This window comes from Nannobrachium achirus (assembly GCF_963921795.1).
Source record: "Nannobrachium achirus genome assembly, chromosome: 23".
NCBI lineage: Eukaryota > Metazoa > Chordata > Actinopteri > Myctophiformes > Myctophidae > Nannobrachium > Nannobrachium achirus.
This window is the reverse complement of record NC_137830.1, coordinates 18,755,307-18,775,895: the sequence shown is the minus strand read 5'-3', so window position 1 is coordinate 18,775,895 and position 20,589 is coordinate 18,755,307. Positions and strand designations below refer to the sequence as shown.

Sequence of the window (20,589 nt, the reverse complement as noted above, 5' to 3'; positions counted from 1 at the left end):
GGTTGTTGTTGTTGTAGCTTGAGGTAGCATTGGCTGCTACTGAGTGCTCACAAAACGACAAGACACGCATTGGTGGTTGAAACGGTGTTACCGATAACCGCGGTGTTGACACGGACACGGTTTTCGGTGTTAAAAATCTCATACCGTTGCAACCCTAGTATGCATATACTGTATATAATACTTTATCGCTGTTCAACACAGACCAGTTCTGTAGAAACATTAAATACTGTATAGCATAGTAGAACAGAATAAAAACAAGTTTTTGCTTGTACAGCATGACTTTATAATGTTTTTATAAACCACCGGAAGTCGTCATCACTCCAAGATGGTGGAGGCGAGCTCTGCTACTGGGCGCTGGTTGTTGTAATGGGATGTATAGGGAGTGTCTGTCACCTCTTATTATAGAATCTCTTAGTAGTAGACAACAATCAGCTCAGCATCCTTGTGCTTAAAGGTCATTATTTCCCCCATGGCTGTCGATGTTTAGTGTAATTATTAGATTTAGATTTAAAGACTTTGACTAATATATTGATAAACCTTTCTCACTTAAAAAAAACGTCAGAAAGACAGAATTAACCTAAAGCTTTTTAGTTTTCTGATTATTGTCTATGCTCAAGGTCGTGAATAATGCAAAAGCCAGCGAGGGGGGAAAATATATATTTTATCTCTCTAAAAGAGGGAAACTGATTTAAATGTGAAACATTGAATGTCCATTAGCCTCCTTTTATTATTGTGAAGTTATTCTTGTCTGAGCCATTGCTTTTGTCAATTCTATGGTGTCTTTTATAATACCATCTTTGTCATTACCTCAGCCAGGCCAAAGCCTGTGGGCTTCTCGCAACACTGTTTGTGTTGAGTGTGAGTTTGCAAACAGCTAGGCAGATCAGCACCAAACCTACGTGTGCCAAATCTGCCAATATGTTGATTGCAGTCGACCAGTCGATCACAAAAGCTGTTACACATACAGTAGATTGTCTTTCAAACTAGAAATGACAACAGGCATTACATTTCAGGTCGCACTTGTCGTTTTCTTTAGCAAAATAAATTTGATTTTTATTCATTTTAGTTTGACATACAAACATGTGCTTCAGAATGTGGGATTAAATATTGTAATTCTGATGTAGCCTAAAGCCTGTATTGTCAGTAAAAGGGACCTACCAAATAGACTCATATAAGGGTTTCTTTATTTGTTCCATTGTGCATTCTCATGGGGTTTAACTTCATGTGCTTAGTTACTTTTCACAAATGGCATACATTGCTCATTTCGGTGCGTTTGGTCTTGTCCTCGTTGATTAGCAAGATTTGGAGTTTCTGGGGTTGAATTGAATTGACAGTAAACAACAGCGTTGGAATGGAGACAGAATGTTGCAGGGGGAAGGGGGGGGGGGCAGCAAATCAACGAACGAAGAGTACTTCTTGTCACACGGTTTACTAAAGCGGTTCTGATTCTGAAACTGTTTTACCGGTATATCACAACCCCATATGATGCGATTTTTTTTGGTGGGGGGCGACCCCCACCCCACTAGTGGGCCACTAGTCTGCTTAAATGACATTCGTGTGGATTACTTTAGGTGGTCAACAGAGCATCGATCCCATAGCCTGGGGGAGCGTAACCGTGACAACAGACAGGACATTGATAGCCCTCCGAAAGTGAGGGGAAAAGAAAGAGAAAGTGGCGACCCTGGCCAGAGTGATCTGTAGATCGAGTCTGGTCGACCTGATAAAAATCCCTCCTCCCTATGGCCACTTGAATAAAGGTGGATTGACATAAAGAGCAGCTTGTCCTGTACTTGTGGCTTCTATAGGCAAACCCACAATGCAAAGCTTTGTTTTCACAACTAGCATAGTGCGCAAAACAACTAGCCATCTTCATTTTCAATATTTCCCAGCCGAGAATTGTTTCGCTATTCCTAAGAAATGTGGAGAGAGACAGGAACAGCACTTTTTTTTTTATCAGGATGGTGTTCACAGATATGACGACGAAAGAGGAACTGTTAGTAATGTTACCATTACAAATGAAAGAACAGACTTGCAGTGTAGTCCAAGTAACACTATTGAACCAAATGTTTCAAATCTGTCTCATGGCGGTACAATACCAGCCTGCTTTAGGATTTGTCTTTGAACAACAAGACTTCATTCACATTTTCCTCCTGGATTCCTTGGATCATGACTCCCCATATAGGCCACAGCCATTTATTCTTAACTAGAGTTTCTAACATTATATTTCGCTTTTTTTTTTTTGCCACTATACCCGGGATCCGACCCGGCTCTGTACCGCGGGTCCATTCACAAGAAGTGGGTCTGGGTCAGAATGGATACTTTATGTCCCAGTGAAATGAAGGGGCTAATAATACAAAGAGCAAAAAAACACTAAATGTCGTTTCGGGCCGCAGGTTTTGTATGGGTACAGTCCGACATCTCTTGATACTGCTCGGGATCGGAACTCAGAATTCCAATAACAGCCAGGTCCATTCGTCTTCGGGTAAAAAAGCTGCAGATCCATTTGGGAACGGGTCTGTCAAATTGGACCCATGAAGACCTCTAGCCTACATTATGTTACAAAAATGCCCTGAATCATAAATGCAGTGTTCTGATTGACCCAAAATTCTATTCACATATTTAATTCACACAAAGCCAATTTCACGTCTTAGACCAATAGGGGGCACCACAAGTGCAACAAATGTCACAGTTTATTGTAGGGCTTTATCGATCTGTTATTACAGTGCAATGCTGCCATCTGGTGGCTTATTATAGCTACTGGTGTGAAGTGTGCTGGCCTCTAAAGTAGCCAACCTGATAATGTGACTGTTGGCTGTCAGTGCAGTTACAGCTATTCACGTCTCACCGACAAAAGATCATTATATCATGTTACACTATTTTCCCCCCGCAGCTTCCTCGGGTCCTGACTTCTGGGTAGACCACCTGGCCTGGTGGAGACATGCCCTCCACGGAGCGCAATAACAATTAACAAGCCGCATTGAATTCACCGTCACACGTTATTATAGAGTAATGCCTAATACACAGATATCAATTCAGATTGCGAGGTGATTTTGATAACCCAAACCTGCTACCCTCATAATCCATATCCGTTCATATACAATATAGTGTGCTATTGTGTAAATTAAGCTTACAGATATGGATGTACAATGTCAATCACAGCTCCTTTTCCATTCAAATTGGAGACTTCAAGATCGTGTTAATAGCTAAAGATTTGTGCAGAGATGTGCTAAATTCTTAATTGTCCTCCTTTCCAGCCATTTGGTTTAATTCTTTGAAACAAAGTTGCATATACACTCACAAACTAAAGTGGGCAGTGTGTCCGCTGGTGTAAAGTAACTAAGTACATTTATCAATTTTGAGATATTTGTAGGCCTACTTGAGTATTTCCGATTACTAATACTTGTACTTCTACTCCACTACATCTCAGATCCAAATATTGTACTTTTTTGAGTATTTCTATATTACAGTAAAATAATTGAGTACTTCTCCACCACTGATTATGTCTGTGTGTATGGATGCCCACCTAGTTACATAGTCGGGGGATATCTTTAGAAATAGTGTCAAATCCTGGAATAAATTCCTTACCATAAAGATTCTTCACCAATGTGTTTGTAAAAGTGTCTACACATCTCACAAAGACTGAAATTCAGTTTCCCTAGGAAAATCTTTGACAGCTAGGGTAATTCTGGGTCTCATTCACTCACTATACACTATACTATGGGGAAAAAATCACTCCCCAAAAATATGCTTTAAGTGGGATGTGAGGGGTCTAACTAGGTGTTTTTAATTATTCTGAATCCATTGCAAGCATTTGTTTTGCACCAAAAACATTCCTTGGGCTAGAAATGGACCCCCATACCAATGTGAAAAGTGATGACTCATTTTCACTACTTCTTAAACATTTGTTTTCTAATTCATGGATTTTTTTTTTTTATTGTTCTTTGATTTCTTCATGAAATCAGTAAATACAAAATGTTTTATTAATTAGACCTGTAGCCTTTTGGGAATGTATTATTTCAATTTCTACAAAAAAAATTAAGGGACCCACTAAAATGTGTGACCCATGGTTAGTCTGCATGCATTAAGCAGGCTGGAAAATAAGCATTTATTTTGCAGACTTGTTGCACAGAGCTCTCCTCTCCAGCAGCAAGCAGCATTACCTCATCCTCCTCCATATCTCCTCCCCGCATCTCTCTCCATCCTACCGCATGCGTCCATCCATGTGCAGCCTGCCTGCCCTGCCTCGTCACTCTGACGCTGCAGCATCAACAGCAGGCACAGACCGTGTCTCAGTCGCGATCTGCTTTTTAACGGGTCATATTTAATTTACAAGAGTGATACGTTTAAATGCGACATCTTGATAAAGAGAGAGAGCTGACGTTATACCGTATTTCCCCGTTAGATTGATGCTGGGACTGACTTGGAAGAAACGGAAGCGAGCAAGGCCTTATTATTTGTTGTTTCTGGCAGCAGTTGTTGGGAGTCGGAGGCTAAGAACCGTTAACCATCGGCCGGGGAAGATTTGATTTGAGAGCCCTGCTGCTGCTACACAATAATCGATCGAAACGAACTGAGTCATTTTCCACAGAGCTATTGGAGGAGGAGGAGATTGGAAAGGTTATCTTGATCGTGCGCAGAGACAGTCGTATATAGGGACGAAGAGGCTGAAACAACGCCTGAAAAAAACACCTTATGGGACCGCCTGGATCATGATGGTGATCGAACGGTTTGACGCAGCAGCAGTACTGTAACTAAGGACCATCATGAGGCAGGAGAGGTTGGCCGTGTCTGCGGGCAGGAAGCAGAGGGCGTGCGGCTTGAAGCACCGCGGTGCACCGGGGGGCTCCGGAGGAGGCGGAGGGGTGGGGAACATCATCAGCAGCGTGCTGAAGAAACGCAACGGCATCTCCAGGAGCGCGCCTAGGCTGCTGTGCACGCTAGAGCCAGGTGTGTGTGTGAGTGTGTCTGTTTTGGGGTTTGAATAGCCTGCTACCTGGTGAAGATGATGATGAGTTGTGATTTGTTCAGAGTTGGTCAGTTTTCGGCTGACACAAACAGAACTGCCTCTATAGGCCTAGTTAACGATTGATACTTGATAGCCTACAATACCGAGTGAATGATTTGCTTAGGTTGAGTAGTATATGACGAGGCTATAGTGCCGTATATAATCTCTCCCTCCGCTATACGTAGGTCCTATATCGGTGACGGTGTCTACTGGCTGGCTGGGATATAGAATCCCAGAGAGAATGCTAGTTTGATCATCATTTTCGCCACATCTTATCCAAAAAGTAAAGGTAGTCTCAGACACCTACATTTGTTTTAGCTAACACTAGCACACAAAGGTTTAGGTCGGGCTTGGGAAAACCGTTTAGCATTTTTTGTCAGCTCAGTCTCAGCCTGTTCCATGTTTTCCCATTGTAGCAGAATCAGGAGGAGCAGCAGTTTCCGGGTTGATGCGAATGAAATCAAAATCGCATATTCAATAGTTTATGCCATTTTTTGGCTATCCTGGCGCCGCTGCAGTCAAATTACATGTTGAATTCCATATTCTGCTGCTGGGGCGCTGTCCATTTGATTGTGGTGCTGACGAGAACTCAAAACTCAGCAAACAAGCGTAGCTCACGAACTTAATGCTGAAAGAGTAAATCACGTTAATTATTAACAACCTCGACATAGGCCTATGTGACTGTCACTCAATCAATATTTAAATGATGTTTGATTATACCGAACTGAACTTTTGCTATATGTTTGGTTTGGTCGTATTGAGCAGAATTTCATTCTGGTCTGGTTGTGAATGTGATCTGTAGCAGTGGTGGGAAAAGTAGGCTACTAATTTTAAGTATCAATATACTGCACTATAGAAAATACTCTGTTGCAACTATAAGTAGCCTAAAAGTCCGGAATTCAAATGTACTTGAGTAAAAGTATGAAAGATGAAAAATGTACTTTTTTAAATACTTTTTATTGCAATAATTTCATAGTTAACAATTTATGTTGACTTTTACATCTTTGCAATTCTTTTCATTCTTTTCTTTTTTTTCTTCTTTTTATATACACCCAGTGTGAAACAAATGCAATAACTGCATTTTTTTTTACAAACAGAATTGAACAAAACAAATAATACTAAATACTAAAAAAATTCAACAATTGATACTACAAAGAATAATCCAAAACATTAACACAATACAAAAACGTACTTAAAGTACCAAAAGTAAAAGTATGAATTGTTTGAAAATAGCAGATCTACAAGCTCAAATAGCCAAGGTATAAAATAGGGCTAAGGTGGTTAATGTATTGTTTTATAATATTATTTATATCTTCAAAGTAACTAGTAACTAAAGTCTTCAAACAATATTCTCCTCTGAGGTGTAGTGGGGTAGAAGTAAAAGTATTGGCAATTGGAAATACTCCAGTAAAGTACAATACAAATACCTCAAAATCGTACTTAGAGTACAGTACTTGAGTAAATGTAAAAGCCCCTTTTCCACTGGTCCTACACCACACCACTCCACACCACACCGCCCACTTGTGCCAGGTTTTCCACTACAAGGACCTGGGTAGAGTGTTGTGAAAGTGGTACTAAACGTGGTACTAAAAAGTATCCAATCTAGAGTAGGTCTGAGCTAGGCCAAACAGGGCCAAACACTTCATAATGACTGATCACTCACTGACTTTTCATTTAGACCACCAGGATATAGTTGTAATACATGATAATAGATTCTATTGTGTTATAACCACTATTATAATCTATTATAGTGTATTATAATTATCATAGTAATACATTAATGCTTTTTATTACCCGGCTTGGTTGAATGCTTGATTCTGATTGGTCGAGCGCTGAAATCAGCGGTGAATTATGAGCGTATAATGACCGCTCCGCTCTATAATTCACCGCTGCCTAATCAAAGGCTCAGAGCAGCTGCTGTATTCAGGCTGCACTGCGTGGATTTCGTGCCGTATCCAACATGTCAGCCATGTAAACAAACACACAGCGACATTTACAACCAAACGTTGCTCTGAAGAATGTCTTTAAAAACATTTGAGGCGAGAAATAGACGACGCAGTGACAGAAATGGATTCTATTTGATCAGCACTTCCTTGTTTTCCAAGGCGACCGTGTTGCGCTCGGGGGGACGCACTTTCAGCCGTCTGTAAACAAGGAAACACTTTGTTTTGATTTTAGTTTTGAGTCAAATTATTAATTTTATGTATTAGCCGGGTAATAAGTGCTATAAGATCTTGCTGCTTGGTCATTATGGCTTATATGGACACTTCGGGCTGATAATTCCCCTCGGCTCCGCCTCGGGGAATTATTACCCCGTCGTGTCCATATAAGCCATAATGACCGCGCAGCAAGACCTTATCGCATACATAGGGTGTTATAATCACAGTCATAATCCATTATAGTGTATTATACTTTAGGATAGCTGTAATACAAATTGATATTGTATTATAATCACAGTTAAAAGGGTCAATTTGTTTCTTACTGATAGGGGTACTTTTGTGTAATGGAAAATGTAGGTATTTCTGTGTGGTGTGGTGTAGTGTGGTGTGGTGCTAAAGCTGCAGTCGAAAAGGGGCTTTAGTTACTCTCCACCAGTGATCAGTGGAAAGGGAAGTAGGAGGGATTTGTAGTTAATCCTCTAGCAGCAGCAGGCTAAACAAACAGGCTGCCTGGAGGCAGAATGGAGCAGGACAAAGACACCGAGACGGAGTGTGCAGGTGCTGCTATTGTCTGATTTTAGACTAACTAGATTAGAAGTTTATAGATCTATTTACTGTTGATGTGGAAGTGAGCTCAATCTACTAGAGACAACATACAGGCAGAGAGAGTGGGAGAGAGAGAGAGAAATGGATGCATCCCAGTTGTCGGCGAATGACCAAGGCAAGAGATGTTTAGTTTTTTTCTGTGATTTTCCTTTAAAACCCATTCAGAACGGGTACACATTTTGTGTATCATTATTTTATGCTTTAACTATATTAGATTTTTGACCCGATTCTATAAGTGTCTTTTTAATCCTTCTAAGATAAAAAAAAAAAAAAAAAAAAAAAACATGTTTCTGTGTCAGCAATCTGGCCAGCCATCGTCAAAGAAAAGGTCCTTTTCACTTAACTGGAGCTCAGTTAGTCTGTTCTTGAGAGACTACTATGTCAGTGGTTCTCAAACCTTTTCATGTGAAGGACCCCCAAAATGATATTTATTTGGCCACGGACCCCCATCTCTAAATATTTAGTTCCAGGGTGCCGCGCTGTGAGCTTGTATATCTGCTATTTTTCACTGGTTAAAGCATTCAATAATTCTAGGCCTAAATGGGTTAAATTTGGATGACAATAAATGTCCATTTGGATGTTTAGCCTATTCATCTAAATATTCAGAGAGGTTCTGCTGTGAGATGAGGCGTGTAAGAACGGATTTTTTGACATGATCACATGAGATTCAAATGAGGATTGAGGACCACATGGAAAAGGACAGCGACATCTGCTCAACACCGCACAGGTCGTCCGGTGTTTGGCTGAACCAATTCGGATGAGAATATACAGTAGGCCATGTCCTTACGCTGGAGGAGTGAATGCATGGTAGATTTCAAGCTCAGACCTTTCTCACCTTTCTGTTTGTTTTGCAGGAGTGGACACGCGGCTGAAGTTTACCATTGAACCCTCACTGGGCAAGAATGGATTTCAACAGGTGAGATTTGTCACTATTGAGAAAGAAAAAGATACAGTATACTGTATATATATCATTTTGCTTAGTTTGGGAATTGGTACTTTGGGCTCAAATGAAATCACCTTGAGTAAAAATAAATGAATCAATGAAAAGTGATCTGTATTTCAAAATTGTGTTTTCAGAACATGCTACACACACACACACACACACACACACACACACACACACACACACACACACACACACACACACACACACACACACACACACACACACACACACACACACACACACTCTCTCTCACTTACTACTTAGGACAAGCAACAATATATATTAGGCTATATATTATGCTTGAAATGAAATAATGAAGGCTGTGTATGTTTGTGTATCTACAGTGGAACGATGCTCTCAAGGCAGTGGCCAGGCTTGCAACTGGCATCCCGAAGGAATGGAGGAAGAGGGTAGGTCAACACACAAACACTGCATACAGTCAGTGTTGGGAAAGTTCACTTTAAAAATGAACTAGTTCAAGTTCAAGTTCAGAACTTCTAAAATGAACTAGTTCATTTTTAGTTCATAATTCCCCATTATGAACTAAAGTTCATGGTTCCCCAAAATGAACTACATAGTTCTTTTTTAGTTCTTTTTTTAACCATATTTTTTTTATACTTTTGGCAATTCAAAAAAAAAGGGGAAAAAAATATATAAAGGTCTATATATATATAAATATTTAGACGTTTCTGCATGCTATTATTTGTCAAAATTATTGACTCAGCCCATATTATATAGAACCACACACAGCAATAATTTCATCCAACTTAACATTGAGGTGCCCACAATATCAGTCTTCCTGCACCCTTATTGTGAAGGACTGCATGTAATAACCATGTTATTGTCTCATTGTGTGAAATATCATAATATTCAAAAACAAATATTTGACTCCAATTGATTCCCCACACAGTATTGACTTGATATAGCAATAAAAAATAATATAGATATATATTACACAGCAGTTGTGGGAAAACTAAGACATTGTTCAAAAAACACAATTCCGATTTTGGTCATTTTGGAAATAGGGCAAAACATATATTTTTCTTCAATCTACTGTCTTGACACTCTAACCAAAATTGTGCTATAGTCTAGACCATAATCTACAAATTGGAAGTGAAAGAAACTTTAACACACATTTGAAATGAAAACAAAAAATTACATGTACAGGGAACCCCACTAGAAAAAAAACAAAAAGTTACATGTACAAGGAACCCCACTAGAAGGCAGACGTTTCTAAACCGTGCACAGCATGATCCGCGTTGGTTAAAATAGCTGATCTACAAGCTCACGTTGTCTCGTGGATGCGACGCGTTGTGAGCTTGCAGATCAGATATTTTCGCCGTGCAACACATAGGACAAAGTATAGTCAGTCAGGCTTGCGAGACGAGGAGGAGATTCACAGTGCAGGAGCAGAGTGCAGAGTAGACAGCACCGCATATCAACGGAGCCTCCGACGAACGTTCACGAGGCACTGCTGCGTGCAGTGCCTACTATTGGAGCACGTGAATGAAAAGAGAGACGAGAGGAGCAGAGGACAGACGACCGCGGAGGCGCGGACCGCCGCATGAACGGCCGACGAACGCCGACGAACGTCGTTCACGGGCGTCAGAATGACCGCGTTCGACAATATCGTTCATCAAGCGAAAACAATTACGTTCAGTTCACGTTCGCCCAAAATATGAACGTGTTCATGAACGATCGTTCTTTGAACGCGTTCGGGTACAACACTGCATACAGTACATACTGTACATTATGTTTGAATGGGAACAAGGCTGTGGGTACTTCTATTGCTAATTGTTTATCATTTCTACGCTTTCCTCTTTTAATAATCCGTATCTGTTACTCTTCTTATATTTCTTTTATATGTTTAGCATGGCACTCCTTTAAAGATTCATAATCGCTTCATGGGCACTTTAATAGGCTATAGATCAGTGGTTCCCAAAGCTTTTAGCTCAACCCGAAAGAGAAATGTGATGTCTCCCCTGGACCCAAACAAGTGAAAACAGACGATCTACAAGCTCACAACAAAGTGACTTTATCAGACAATAAAATAAAACAATGCTTTTTAAAGAGACTTCTCCGGTCAAGCTCACAACGTGTTGTGAGCTAGTGTTGTTTCACTACTTCTTAAAAGTATTTCTTGCCCCCTCTAATTATAGGATCTCTATTTCATTTTAATTGATAATTAAAAACAAATTGGGGTATTGACCCATAAAAGTTGGTCTGCGACCCACATGTGGATCCCAACCCACTGTTTTGGAAACAGTGCCATAGAACCTTTTTAAAGCAGTGGTCCAGGGACCACCAGTGGTCCTTGAGGGGGTTTCAGGTTGTCCCCAGCTAAGTGATGGACAGTTGGTGGTAACCAAATAGATCCTTATAGATTGTACACTCAAGAAAGTGTAAAATGAAACCAAATGCATTTGGTTTACGCATTACTCAATTTACAACATTCTACACAATTGCGGAATGTAGAAGAGTTGTTATTTTGATTGACCTGTTATCAGTCCTATGGCACCAACATCAATATTGTGGTCAAAATCCTATCCAACGCTAACAAAATATTCCACATCTTGGGGTCTGAGAGGCTATAAATCTCATCAAATGGTGGTCCGTAGCTCAGATGCCCGGAAAATTATGGGCCTTGATATGACGAAATGTTGAAAACCACTGTTTTAGAGCAGTGACAGTGGCTCTTTTCTTTTCAGGGCGGTCGGTCATTTATTGACGTCATGTGCACGCGCCTCTAGAGGCAATTTATAAAGAACTGATCTCAGCAGATTTAATGGTGGAAAAACTAAAAATAATGTTTTCTAGTCTTAATTATATTTGCATTGTTACTTAGGATTTTACTTTCTAGTTTCATTTAATTCAATTAGAAAATACAGCGCTACAGAGAAACAAAGTTTGCTTTGAACAAATGTCAACAGTAGCCTACATACCACAGTAATGGAGCCATGCATGAGGATCACACACATTTACATGCACCGCTGCAAACCTTAGGTGTATCCATATGAATAGAGTAGCCTGGGCTTGTGACTTAGACCCCACTAAACCTGGTAAACGTGTTATGCAAATAGCCATTTCATTAGATAGGTTATATGGCGCGTCATCTCAAATCTATGGGGACGCATTCTAGCATGCAAAGCGCAAGCACTGTTCCGTGCCGTCCTTGCGCGTGCATGTGGGAAATATATTGGACACACGGCGGCCGGTCACGTCTGGCCTCGAAAGCGCTACTGCCAATCTCTGTAAAGTGCCTTGGATAAAGGCACTACATAAATGCACCATTTACCAGTCCTCATGCTTCTCTTACCTTTCCCTCGCTCCAGGTGTGGCTGACCCTAGCGGACCAGTACCTCCACAGTATCTCTATAGACTGGGAGAAGACGCTTCGCTTTGCCTTCAACGAGCGCAGCAACCCCGACGATGACTCTCTGGGCATCCAGATCGTCAAGGTAACAAACGGAACAATGCAGCTGTCAGTGTGAGTGAGTGAGTGACTCAGATGGACACAGCGGGGGAGGGGATGAGTTCTTATGTGTCGGGGGAAGGTCTATCTCTCTCTATCTCAGTGCTCAAGGCAGATGGTCTAAGTCAGGGGTTCTCAACCTAAGGGTCGGGACCCCCAGGGGGGTCCCCAAATTATTTTGGGCGGTCCCAGGATGATTAACTTAATGTGCAACATTGTTTTCTCACTCAACAGTAAACAAACCAACATTAAGTTTAAGTCTAGAGGGTACATGCACATTTCTAAAGTGACAATTTAATGACTTTTTAATACCTCTAAAATGGCAAATTAAACATTGACCAAATTGTCAAATATTGGAGGCAGAAATTGTGAAAATAGCAGATCTCCATGATCACGCGAGGCGTTGTGAGCATGTAGTTCGGCTATTTTCACAATAGAACCGCATTAGAACAAAATGTAATGCACTAGTGGGGGACATGAAGATGTAAATATGTAGGTGCCTCGAAGCACCTACATCTACTACTGAGGAGGTCCAAGCACACCATACTCTCCATTTGCACACATTGTAATCCATGGCTTTAATAGAAAAGTTCCCTTCTTGAATTCTGTCTTGAATTACATTATGATGATACCACTACTTCTTCTAATGCCACTCCTGTCTTGTAAACATTTTGAGTGATGTTATCTGGATCCTAAGACTGGATGTCTTGGACAATAATGTCCATTCAGAGGTCAGAAAAAGATTAACAACAAATTATATATTGTGATCTCAAGTAAAGCATGACAAATCCTGTCTGATCGGACATTATATTGTCCATGATATCCAGTCTTACAACCCAGATAACATCAGTCAAGTTTACATAACACAGGTTCACTTTGCTGGCAAAAGATCATTGGACCAAATACAATAGCCTAATGGCTCGCCCGCTGGCCTGGTGGTCAAGGCGCATACCACATACTAGGCTATGATGCCTGCTGGCGTCGCCGGTTCGATTCCCGATCCGGACAACCTTTGCCACATGTCATTCCCCATCTCTCTCCCCATTTCCTGTCAGTCTACTGTCCTATCAATAAAGGCATAAAAAGCCCAAAAACACATCTTTAAAAAAAAAAAAAAAACAATAGCCTAATAGCAACCACACTAATAACAGTAAAGGCTTTATCGTAGTCCGAGGTGAAGGGTGATCACCTCGATAAGCTGTCACCTAAAAATGAGATGACAAGTGGAGGCCATCATAGTCACGGTGAAGTCCTATCACTGTGACTATGATGCCTCTGAAACCAGGCGGCACACTGATTGGTCTAGATCGACCAATCAGTGAACGGGGTGATAGGGAGATGAAGGTAAAAACAGAGGAGAGATGTCGGGGGTTCACGGTGATAGCCCGCAAATGACGTGATGTTGTAGTTTCCTCACTTCAAAAGACACACCGCGGTGAAGGCTTATCACCCCAGACTGTACTATGATAGGGCCTTTAGCAATCTAATCTCATAGATTTTATGACTTTATTGTTGACTGACTTTTGCTGCAAATTCCCCCAACAACTGTGTTTCTTAATTCAGGCTTCCTGGGAAAAGCCCTACTTTTGGGTTATGAATAGTGTCGGGAAGGTAGCTTGGTTTTAGCGCACAACAAACAAACAAAATCACGGACTCACAAACTAACAAACACAGACACACCGAGGCAACAGCACACCTCCGAGTCTGCCAGCGATAAATAGCCCTGCCCTTATTAAGCACCTGCAAACAATGCACGGTCAGCTGAAACCATGGGTAAATGCGGGACACCGTGCCTAAGTTGCATTTTTTAAATGACGTCTGTACAAAGTGCCCGTGGATGTTTTTGTGGTGCCAGTAAAGCGCAGTGTCCGGTGCAGGATGTTTGCTTTGCGTCATGCATCCGAACGGTGTGAGAGGACGTCATGGAAACATGATCACGTCTCTGTTCTGCTGCTCAGCGACTCGGAACATCTGCTCAGTGACGCAGACATTCATTAATGTCTGGGAGACGGACGGCAGTGCTGGAAAAAAAGTACTCACATTTGTTACAGTGGAGAAATACCCTGTTACAATACATAAACTCAGCACAAAAAGAAAGGAAACTTGCCAGCCTTTTCTTTGCCAAAATGGCTTGCTATACTGTTCTGCTGGCATTTACAGTTTTGGGCTAGCCTGACACTGAGCTTAAAATTAACAAAGTTAAAAAATTGCCAATATGTGTTTTTTATTTTCCTTATTACTGTGGGAGAGTGTAATCATTCAATGCTACAAGCAACAAAGATGAACACCAAGAGAACAGTATTGCAGGCCTGCCAGGCCATTTTGACTTTGATGTTTGGAGGGGCTTTACCCACACGTTTGGCTGTGTTGCTCATTCCACAAATGCCAGATCCTTACAAGCTGTACCTCGTTGTAAAGGTGACAAATCAACGATAACAATGATGTCAAACACAATACCATTTGGCATAATTAAAGGGGAGATATAATGGACTGAAGTCAAGTTTCCTTTATTTTTGTGCCGACTTTATATTTGAGTAAAAGTACAATAGTGTTGGCATCAAAATGTACTCACAGTACCAAAAGTAGAAAGTACTTATTATGCAGAATGTCCCTTTTTCCAAGTTTTCAAATGTATACACATCTTTTGAAAATAGCAGATGCAACGCATTGTGAGCTTGTAGATCGGCTATTTTCAATAGTTTATGTAATGTATATTTTGTAATAATAATCAAATCTACAAAGTAACTAGAGCTGTCAAATAAATATAATGGAGTAAAAAGACAATGTTTGGTTCCGAGATGTAGTGGAGCAGAAGTGAAAGTATTGGAAATACTGAAATAAAGTACAAATACCTCAAAATTGTACTTAAGTACAGTACCTAAGTACATTGACTCTGAACAAAAGAAGAGGGCGCACAAAATAAGTTCTCTTTCCCTCTCTGATGATTTGTCCCATAGCCTGAATTGTATACGTGAATAAAAGGAGATTAAACTGCTTCTCTCGCGCTTATAATGAATAGAAACCACATTTCATCTGATAACTGTGACGTTGTCATTGGCCCAACAGGACCTGCACAGGACCGGCTGTAGTTCCTACTGCGGTCAGGAGGGGGAGCAGGACAGGGTGGTGCTGAAAAGGGTGCTGCTTGCCTACGCTCGCTGGAATAAAAGCGTGGGCTACTGCCAGGGATTCAACGTCCTGGCCGCCCTCATCCTGGAGGTGACGGAGGGCAACGAGAGTGACGCACTGAAGGTAGGTGCACAGGCACATTGTACAGAATCCATACACACAATGCACACTACTCTCAAAACACAGTATTAGCCGGGGAGCCACAGGCCCAAAAGCTCAAAGAATAGGGTTTTACCTGTGATGTCATGACATACTTTTTATTTTTGTTTTCTCTATTAATTTGGTCATTAAGGTACACAGAATGAGAGGCCTGCTCTGCCGGAAACTCTGCGAAAAAAAGTTATGGCCATTTGGATATTCACTCCATCGACTTCAATATACAGGAAAGAAACACACCAAAAAAATATGCTTTAAGTAGCATGTGAGGGGTCAAACTAGGGGTTCTTGATGATTCTGAATCCATTGCAAGGATTTGTTTGGCATGAAAAACATTCCTTGGGCTAGAAAACGGACCAAAATAACAGTGAAAAGTGATGACTCATCACTTTTCACAGGTTTGAGAGGCTGAAATCTAGCCCAAGGAATGTTTTTTATGCAAAACAAATGCTTGCAATGGATTCAGAATCATCAAGAACCCATAGTTTGACCCCTCACATGCTACTTTTTTTGGTGTGTTTTTTTCCAGTATAGTTGGGAAACTTTTTTTCGCAGTGTTTCCGGCAGAGCAGGCCTCTCATTCTGTGTACCTTATTGACCAAATTAATAGGAAAAACTACATTTTGGAGTATGTCATGACATCACAGGTCTTCTCTCATTTTGGCACAGTGGCTCCCCGGCTATATTGGCATGAGACATACTGTAAACTAGGGGTCCAGGACACCTAGGGGGTCCTCCTCAGAGCTACAACAGGGGTCCTCCAAATCTTTGTGTGATAGAAACTTCTTTCCTCCTTTTTTATATTAACCACTTGAACCCTAGCGTCCATATTCTGAGAACTTTAGCCAAAAATAGCAGATCTACAAGCTCACAACGGCGTTGAGAGCTTGTAGGTCGGCTATTTTTGGCAAAGAGCTTTGTTGTAGATGGGGGAAAAGAGCAGACTATGTACAGAGTGTAAGGTCAAGTTTATTAAGTATTGACGGTTCAAGTGGTTAAATATCTGAAAACACAAATTGACATGAATCCAAAATACACTGACGATTGTGCATTATCGGTGCCGTTCTCGGGATGGGTCAGTAAATTAGAATGTTTCTTGGCTCCATTCGGTTTGGTCCAAATATTACGTTTCAGCTCGGCTCCCATTTTATGGACCCGTGCTACCCTCTACAACTACACATTGAAATGCCTTTATTTACAACTGTACAAAACCTTATATATAATATCAATTTACAATATCAGTACTTTCTGGACACTCATTTCCCAGAACAGAGGCAAATTCTATACCTTAACAATACTTAACGTTTTAAAAGCACTGCTGTAAGCCACACTGTACATTCTGCATTCATGTCATGAAAATATGGAGAGTCATGAAATAATACTGCAAGATAACATAAGGGTTTTTAAGGTATAGTAACTTAGATAAACTATTGAGAGACACTAGGATGAATGTACTGTATTTCTTGCTTACTGTATTAGAAGTGAACAGGTCATTTCTCAGAACACCAGCTGAAGTGTGTCTCCTCTGTCCAGGTGATGATCTATCTGATCGACAAGGTGCTGCCAGAGAGTTACTTTGCTAACAACTTGCGGGCTTTGTCAGGTAAATGCACACACATGCACGCACGCAAACAAACACTTCTTTTGACACCTTGAATTTGTAAGGCCACAATCACATATATGCGTGAGACATCTTCTCATTATCGTTTGAGAATGAGGGGAGGAGGGGAAGGTCCAATGCATTCTCTATCTAAGTCACGTGGTTTCATGTCGTTGCTGTGTCTCTTGCTCAACCGAAGGCTGTCTTTTGGCCAAGAGATTTGCAAGAGACAAAAAACCATGTGACCTCCATTGACAATGAATTGGATCCCCCTCCTCCCCTCATTTCTTTTGATTGATTGAAGAATTTATTAGAAGATTGCAATAGAAACAAGTACAGTTTCATGACAGTACAAATCACTGGTACAAGGTCAACTAAAAGGAGATCCTAGAAAGCCGAGGCTTATTTCCACAGGAACCACACTTTAAGTATCTCATATAACATTGAGAGACGGACGGATAGAGCATAGTACTTTATCTAGGATAATATAAAATTCAAAAGCAAAAACGCATAACATCAAATACAAAGGCAGAAAAAAAGGGTGGTGGAGGCTGGGGAGCATGGGGGCTTAGTCTATTTACAAGTCACGGGTAGCAGCCGCCTGAAGGTGACTTTTCATACCGATTTTGAAGGAGGCTAGGGATTTGCTCTCCTTTTCTTCTCAAATGATACGGACACGATAGCTCTCGCAACTGTCTGTAGCGCGCCTAACAATGTGATACCTACCCCATCTCTTTCCCACTTTTTCAATTCAATTCAAAGGAGCTTTATTGGCATGAGAAAACATACGTCTACATTGCCAAAGCAAGTGTTAAAATAAAATAAAAACAGTTGAAAAAGGGGAACATAATGTAGTTGGGATGTACAGCATTGTGTAAACGGAGCTATGTCACATTGTGTTGTTATGTACAATATATACTATGAAGCTTTTTGGAACAAATAGCAGCATTTATTTTTTCTCAATACGATTTCAATAGTATACAAAAAAAGAAAAAAGCCTCAGAGTTAAACTCATATCCTCTTTCTTTCTTGCAGTGGACATGGCAGTGTTCAGAGATCTCCTACGTCTCAAGCTGCCCAGACTGTCTCAGCACCTCCACCATCTGCAGAGGGCTGCCAACAAGGAGGCTGGAGGTGGGTGTGTGGATTAGAGAGGATGTATTTTGTGCATTTTGTTAGTAAAAACTGGTTCTTGGGAAACTGGTTTAGTGACTGGTACTGTTGCTTATTAGTGAAGGGGGGAAATGACATTGTTCTGATCTATTTACTGGCTATTTTTTCATATATTTTCTGGGAAATACTGGGAAAAGCATCTGTTAGCAACTCTTAGGATTTAGGACAGTGGTTCTCAAAAATAGCAGATCTACAAGCTCATTTATTTAAAGGAGCTATAGTCAACTTTTTCTTGAAAAACGGATGCTAAAATAAAAATGTTTCAAAAATAATTTATAAAAAAATAAGCTTCATATATGTTTTTCTATTCAAAAATGACCACAAAAAGCGTAAAATAATGATAAAATAATCATTTTGGCCATTGTCAGACCGACACTTTGTTTGCATTCTATAGACTAGGATGTAAACACACAGATGCATATAATTTTTAGGGTCTTTGGCAGGAAAGGGTTTGAGAACTACTGATTTAGAAGCCATTTGTAGAATCTTAATGTGTTAAATGTTGTTTGAAACAAGAATATTTACAAAACATCTTGTTATTTAAATAACCCATTGTTCATGGCAAGTCCCTGTACGTTTTTGTTGTTGGTGTGCATGTCTGCTTGTGTGAAGATCATCTGGCTAAACTGTTTTGAAATAAGAATCTCACGCCTCCCACTGGCCAGTCGGATGGAAGGGAAAGAAACTGGTTGGAATAATGTGTTCCTTCCACGCGCTACGTCCAACCGGGGAAGCCCCCCCCCTGTCAGGTGATAAGAAGCGGCTTGCTCACTCCTCATGCACTGAAAGAAGCATGAGCTCAGTTTGGGGCTCTCCCCACGTGTGGCAGAGGGAGAGCAGAGACCAGGATTACAGCTTAGGCAATTGGCACTGGGTGAAAAATGTTACAAATTGTGGGATAAAAATGTAAAAGGACGCAAAAAGTGATGAAAATAAATAAGAATCACACAAGTTGTAACATCCTACAACATCTCTACCCCTCCTCTCTCTGGGGGCGGCAGTGGCTCAGGGGTAGAGTTGCCGTCTTAGAACACAGAGGGTTCCCGAAGGGTTCCCAGTTCGATCCTCGGGCTCCCTGGAGTCAGTGTCGAATTAAGAGTCCTTGAGCAAGACTCTGAACCCCTAGTTGCTCCCGGTGAGCAGGTTGGTGCCTTGCATGGTTTCCTCTGCCATCGGTGTATGAATGTGTGTGTGAATGGGTGAATGTAATGCACAATCTGTGTAAAGCGCCTAAATGCACCATTTACCATTTACTCTCTCTCTTTCCCTCCCTCCCTCCCTCTGTCTCTCTCTCTCTGGTTCTCTCTCCTCCAGGCAACTACGAGCCTCCTCTGACCAACGTCTTCACCATGCAGTGGTTCCTCACCATGTTCGCCACCTGCCTGCCCTCCTCCACCGTGCTGAAGATCTGGGACTCGGTGTTCTTCGAGGGCTCCGAGGTCCTGCTTAGGGTGGCCCTGGCCATCTGGGAGAGACTGGGAGAGTGAGTGTCACATCGGGTCATACGCTAGATTTGACTGACACTAAACGTGTCCTTGAGAGAGACATTTTCATGAAGAAGTGGAAGGAAGTAGCAGTGGAAGGAAGTAGCCTGGCCAGACTGCGTAGATATTAGTCTGGAATCTCTGTTTTGAACCTACATTTCCAAGGGCTTGAATAAAAAAACAATGCTTCTGGTGATAAAGCTGCTCCATATACCAGGCCGCGATTGGTCCCTCACAACTTCGAAGAGAGTGAAATCCAATCACAACTGAGCGGTGCCAGACCAAATCTGCTAAGGGCATTTCTTTTTTCTTTGCAATGGCAGATTGGTCTGGTTAACAGGCTAGGAAAGAAGTAGTAGTAGTAGAAAGAAATAATAGAAATAGTACAAGCTCTCAGCATGTTGCAAAGTAACACATTACTTGCCGTATGCACAGCAGTGTCATTCCACACTGTCATAAGTATAAAATATGGCATCAAAATATGAAAAAACAAAGATGAAATACAAAGATACAAGGTTTCTGCCTTACAGGGACCAAATAACATATTGTAAACTACCCACAAAAAGTTAGGAAACTTAACTTCGGTCTATTATATCTCCCCATTATATCTCCCCTTTAACAATTTCTCTGCCATTTTAAACATAGCTGTAGTAAGCAGCTGCCAAATTGTCCTTACCTTTTAGCGTGGGCACGCGCACGCATCGTGCACAATCTGTGCGCGACTCATCTAGTAGACGTGTAGACTCGGTGACAAGCTTTCGAATACAAAAAACCCCATTGAAAAAGACATATCCGTTGCCACGCTGTATTCCTGCTTATCAGCCAGTGTTTACATGGAAAAACATTGAAAAAAAGCCAG

The 20,589-nt window shown here is 41.1% G+C and overlaps 1 protein-coding gene across 1 annotated transcript in view; it reads left to right on the top strand.

Moving 5' to 3' along the window:
• Positions 1-20,589, top strand: part of tbc1d30 (TBC1 domain family, member 30) — a gene marked incomplete at both ends in the record, with an annotated part of 44,420 nt that overhangs the window by 8,468 nt on the left and 15,363 nt on the right. Inside the window, 7 exons of the mRNA XM_080754237.1 lie at positions 8,625-8,686; positions 9,061-9,126; positions 12,049-12,174; positions 15,255-15,440; positions 17,007-17,076; positions 18,109-18,207; positions 19,561-19,729. Coding sequence (XP_080610363.1) covers positions 8,625-8,686; positions 9,061-9,126; positions 12,049-12,174; positions 15,255-15,440; positions 17,007-17,076; positions 18,109-18,207; positions 19,561-19,729 — 778 coding nt within the window. The remainder of the gene's footprint in view (positions 1-8,624; positions 8,687-9,060; positions 9,127-12,048; positions 12,175-15,254; positions 15,441-17,006; positions 17,077-18,108; positions 18,208-19,560; positions 19,730-20,589) is intronic.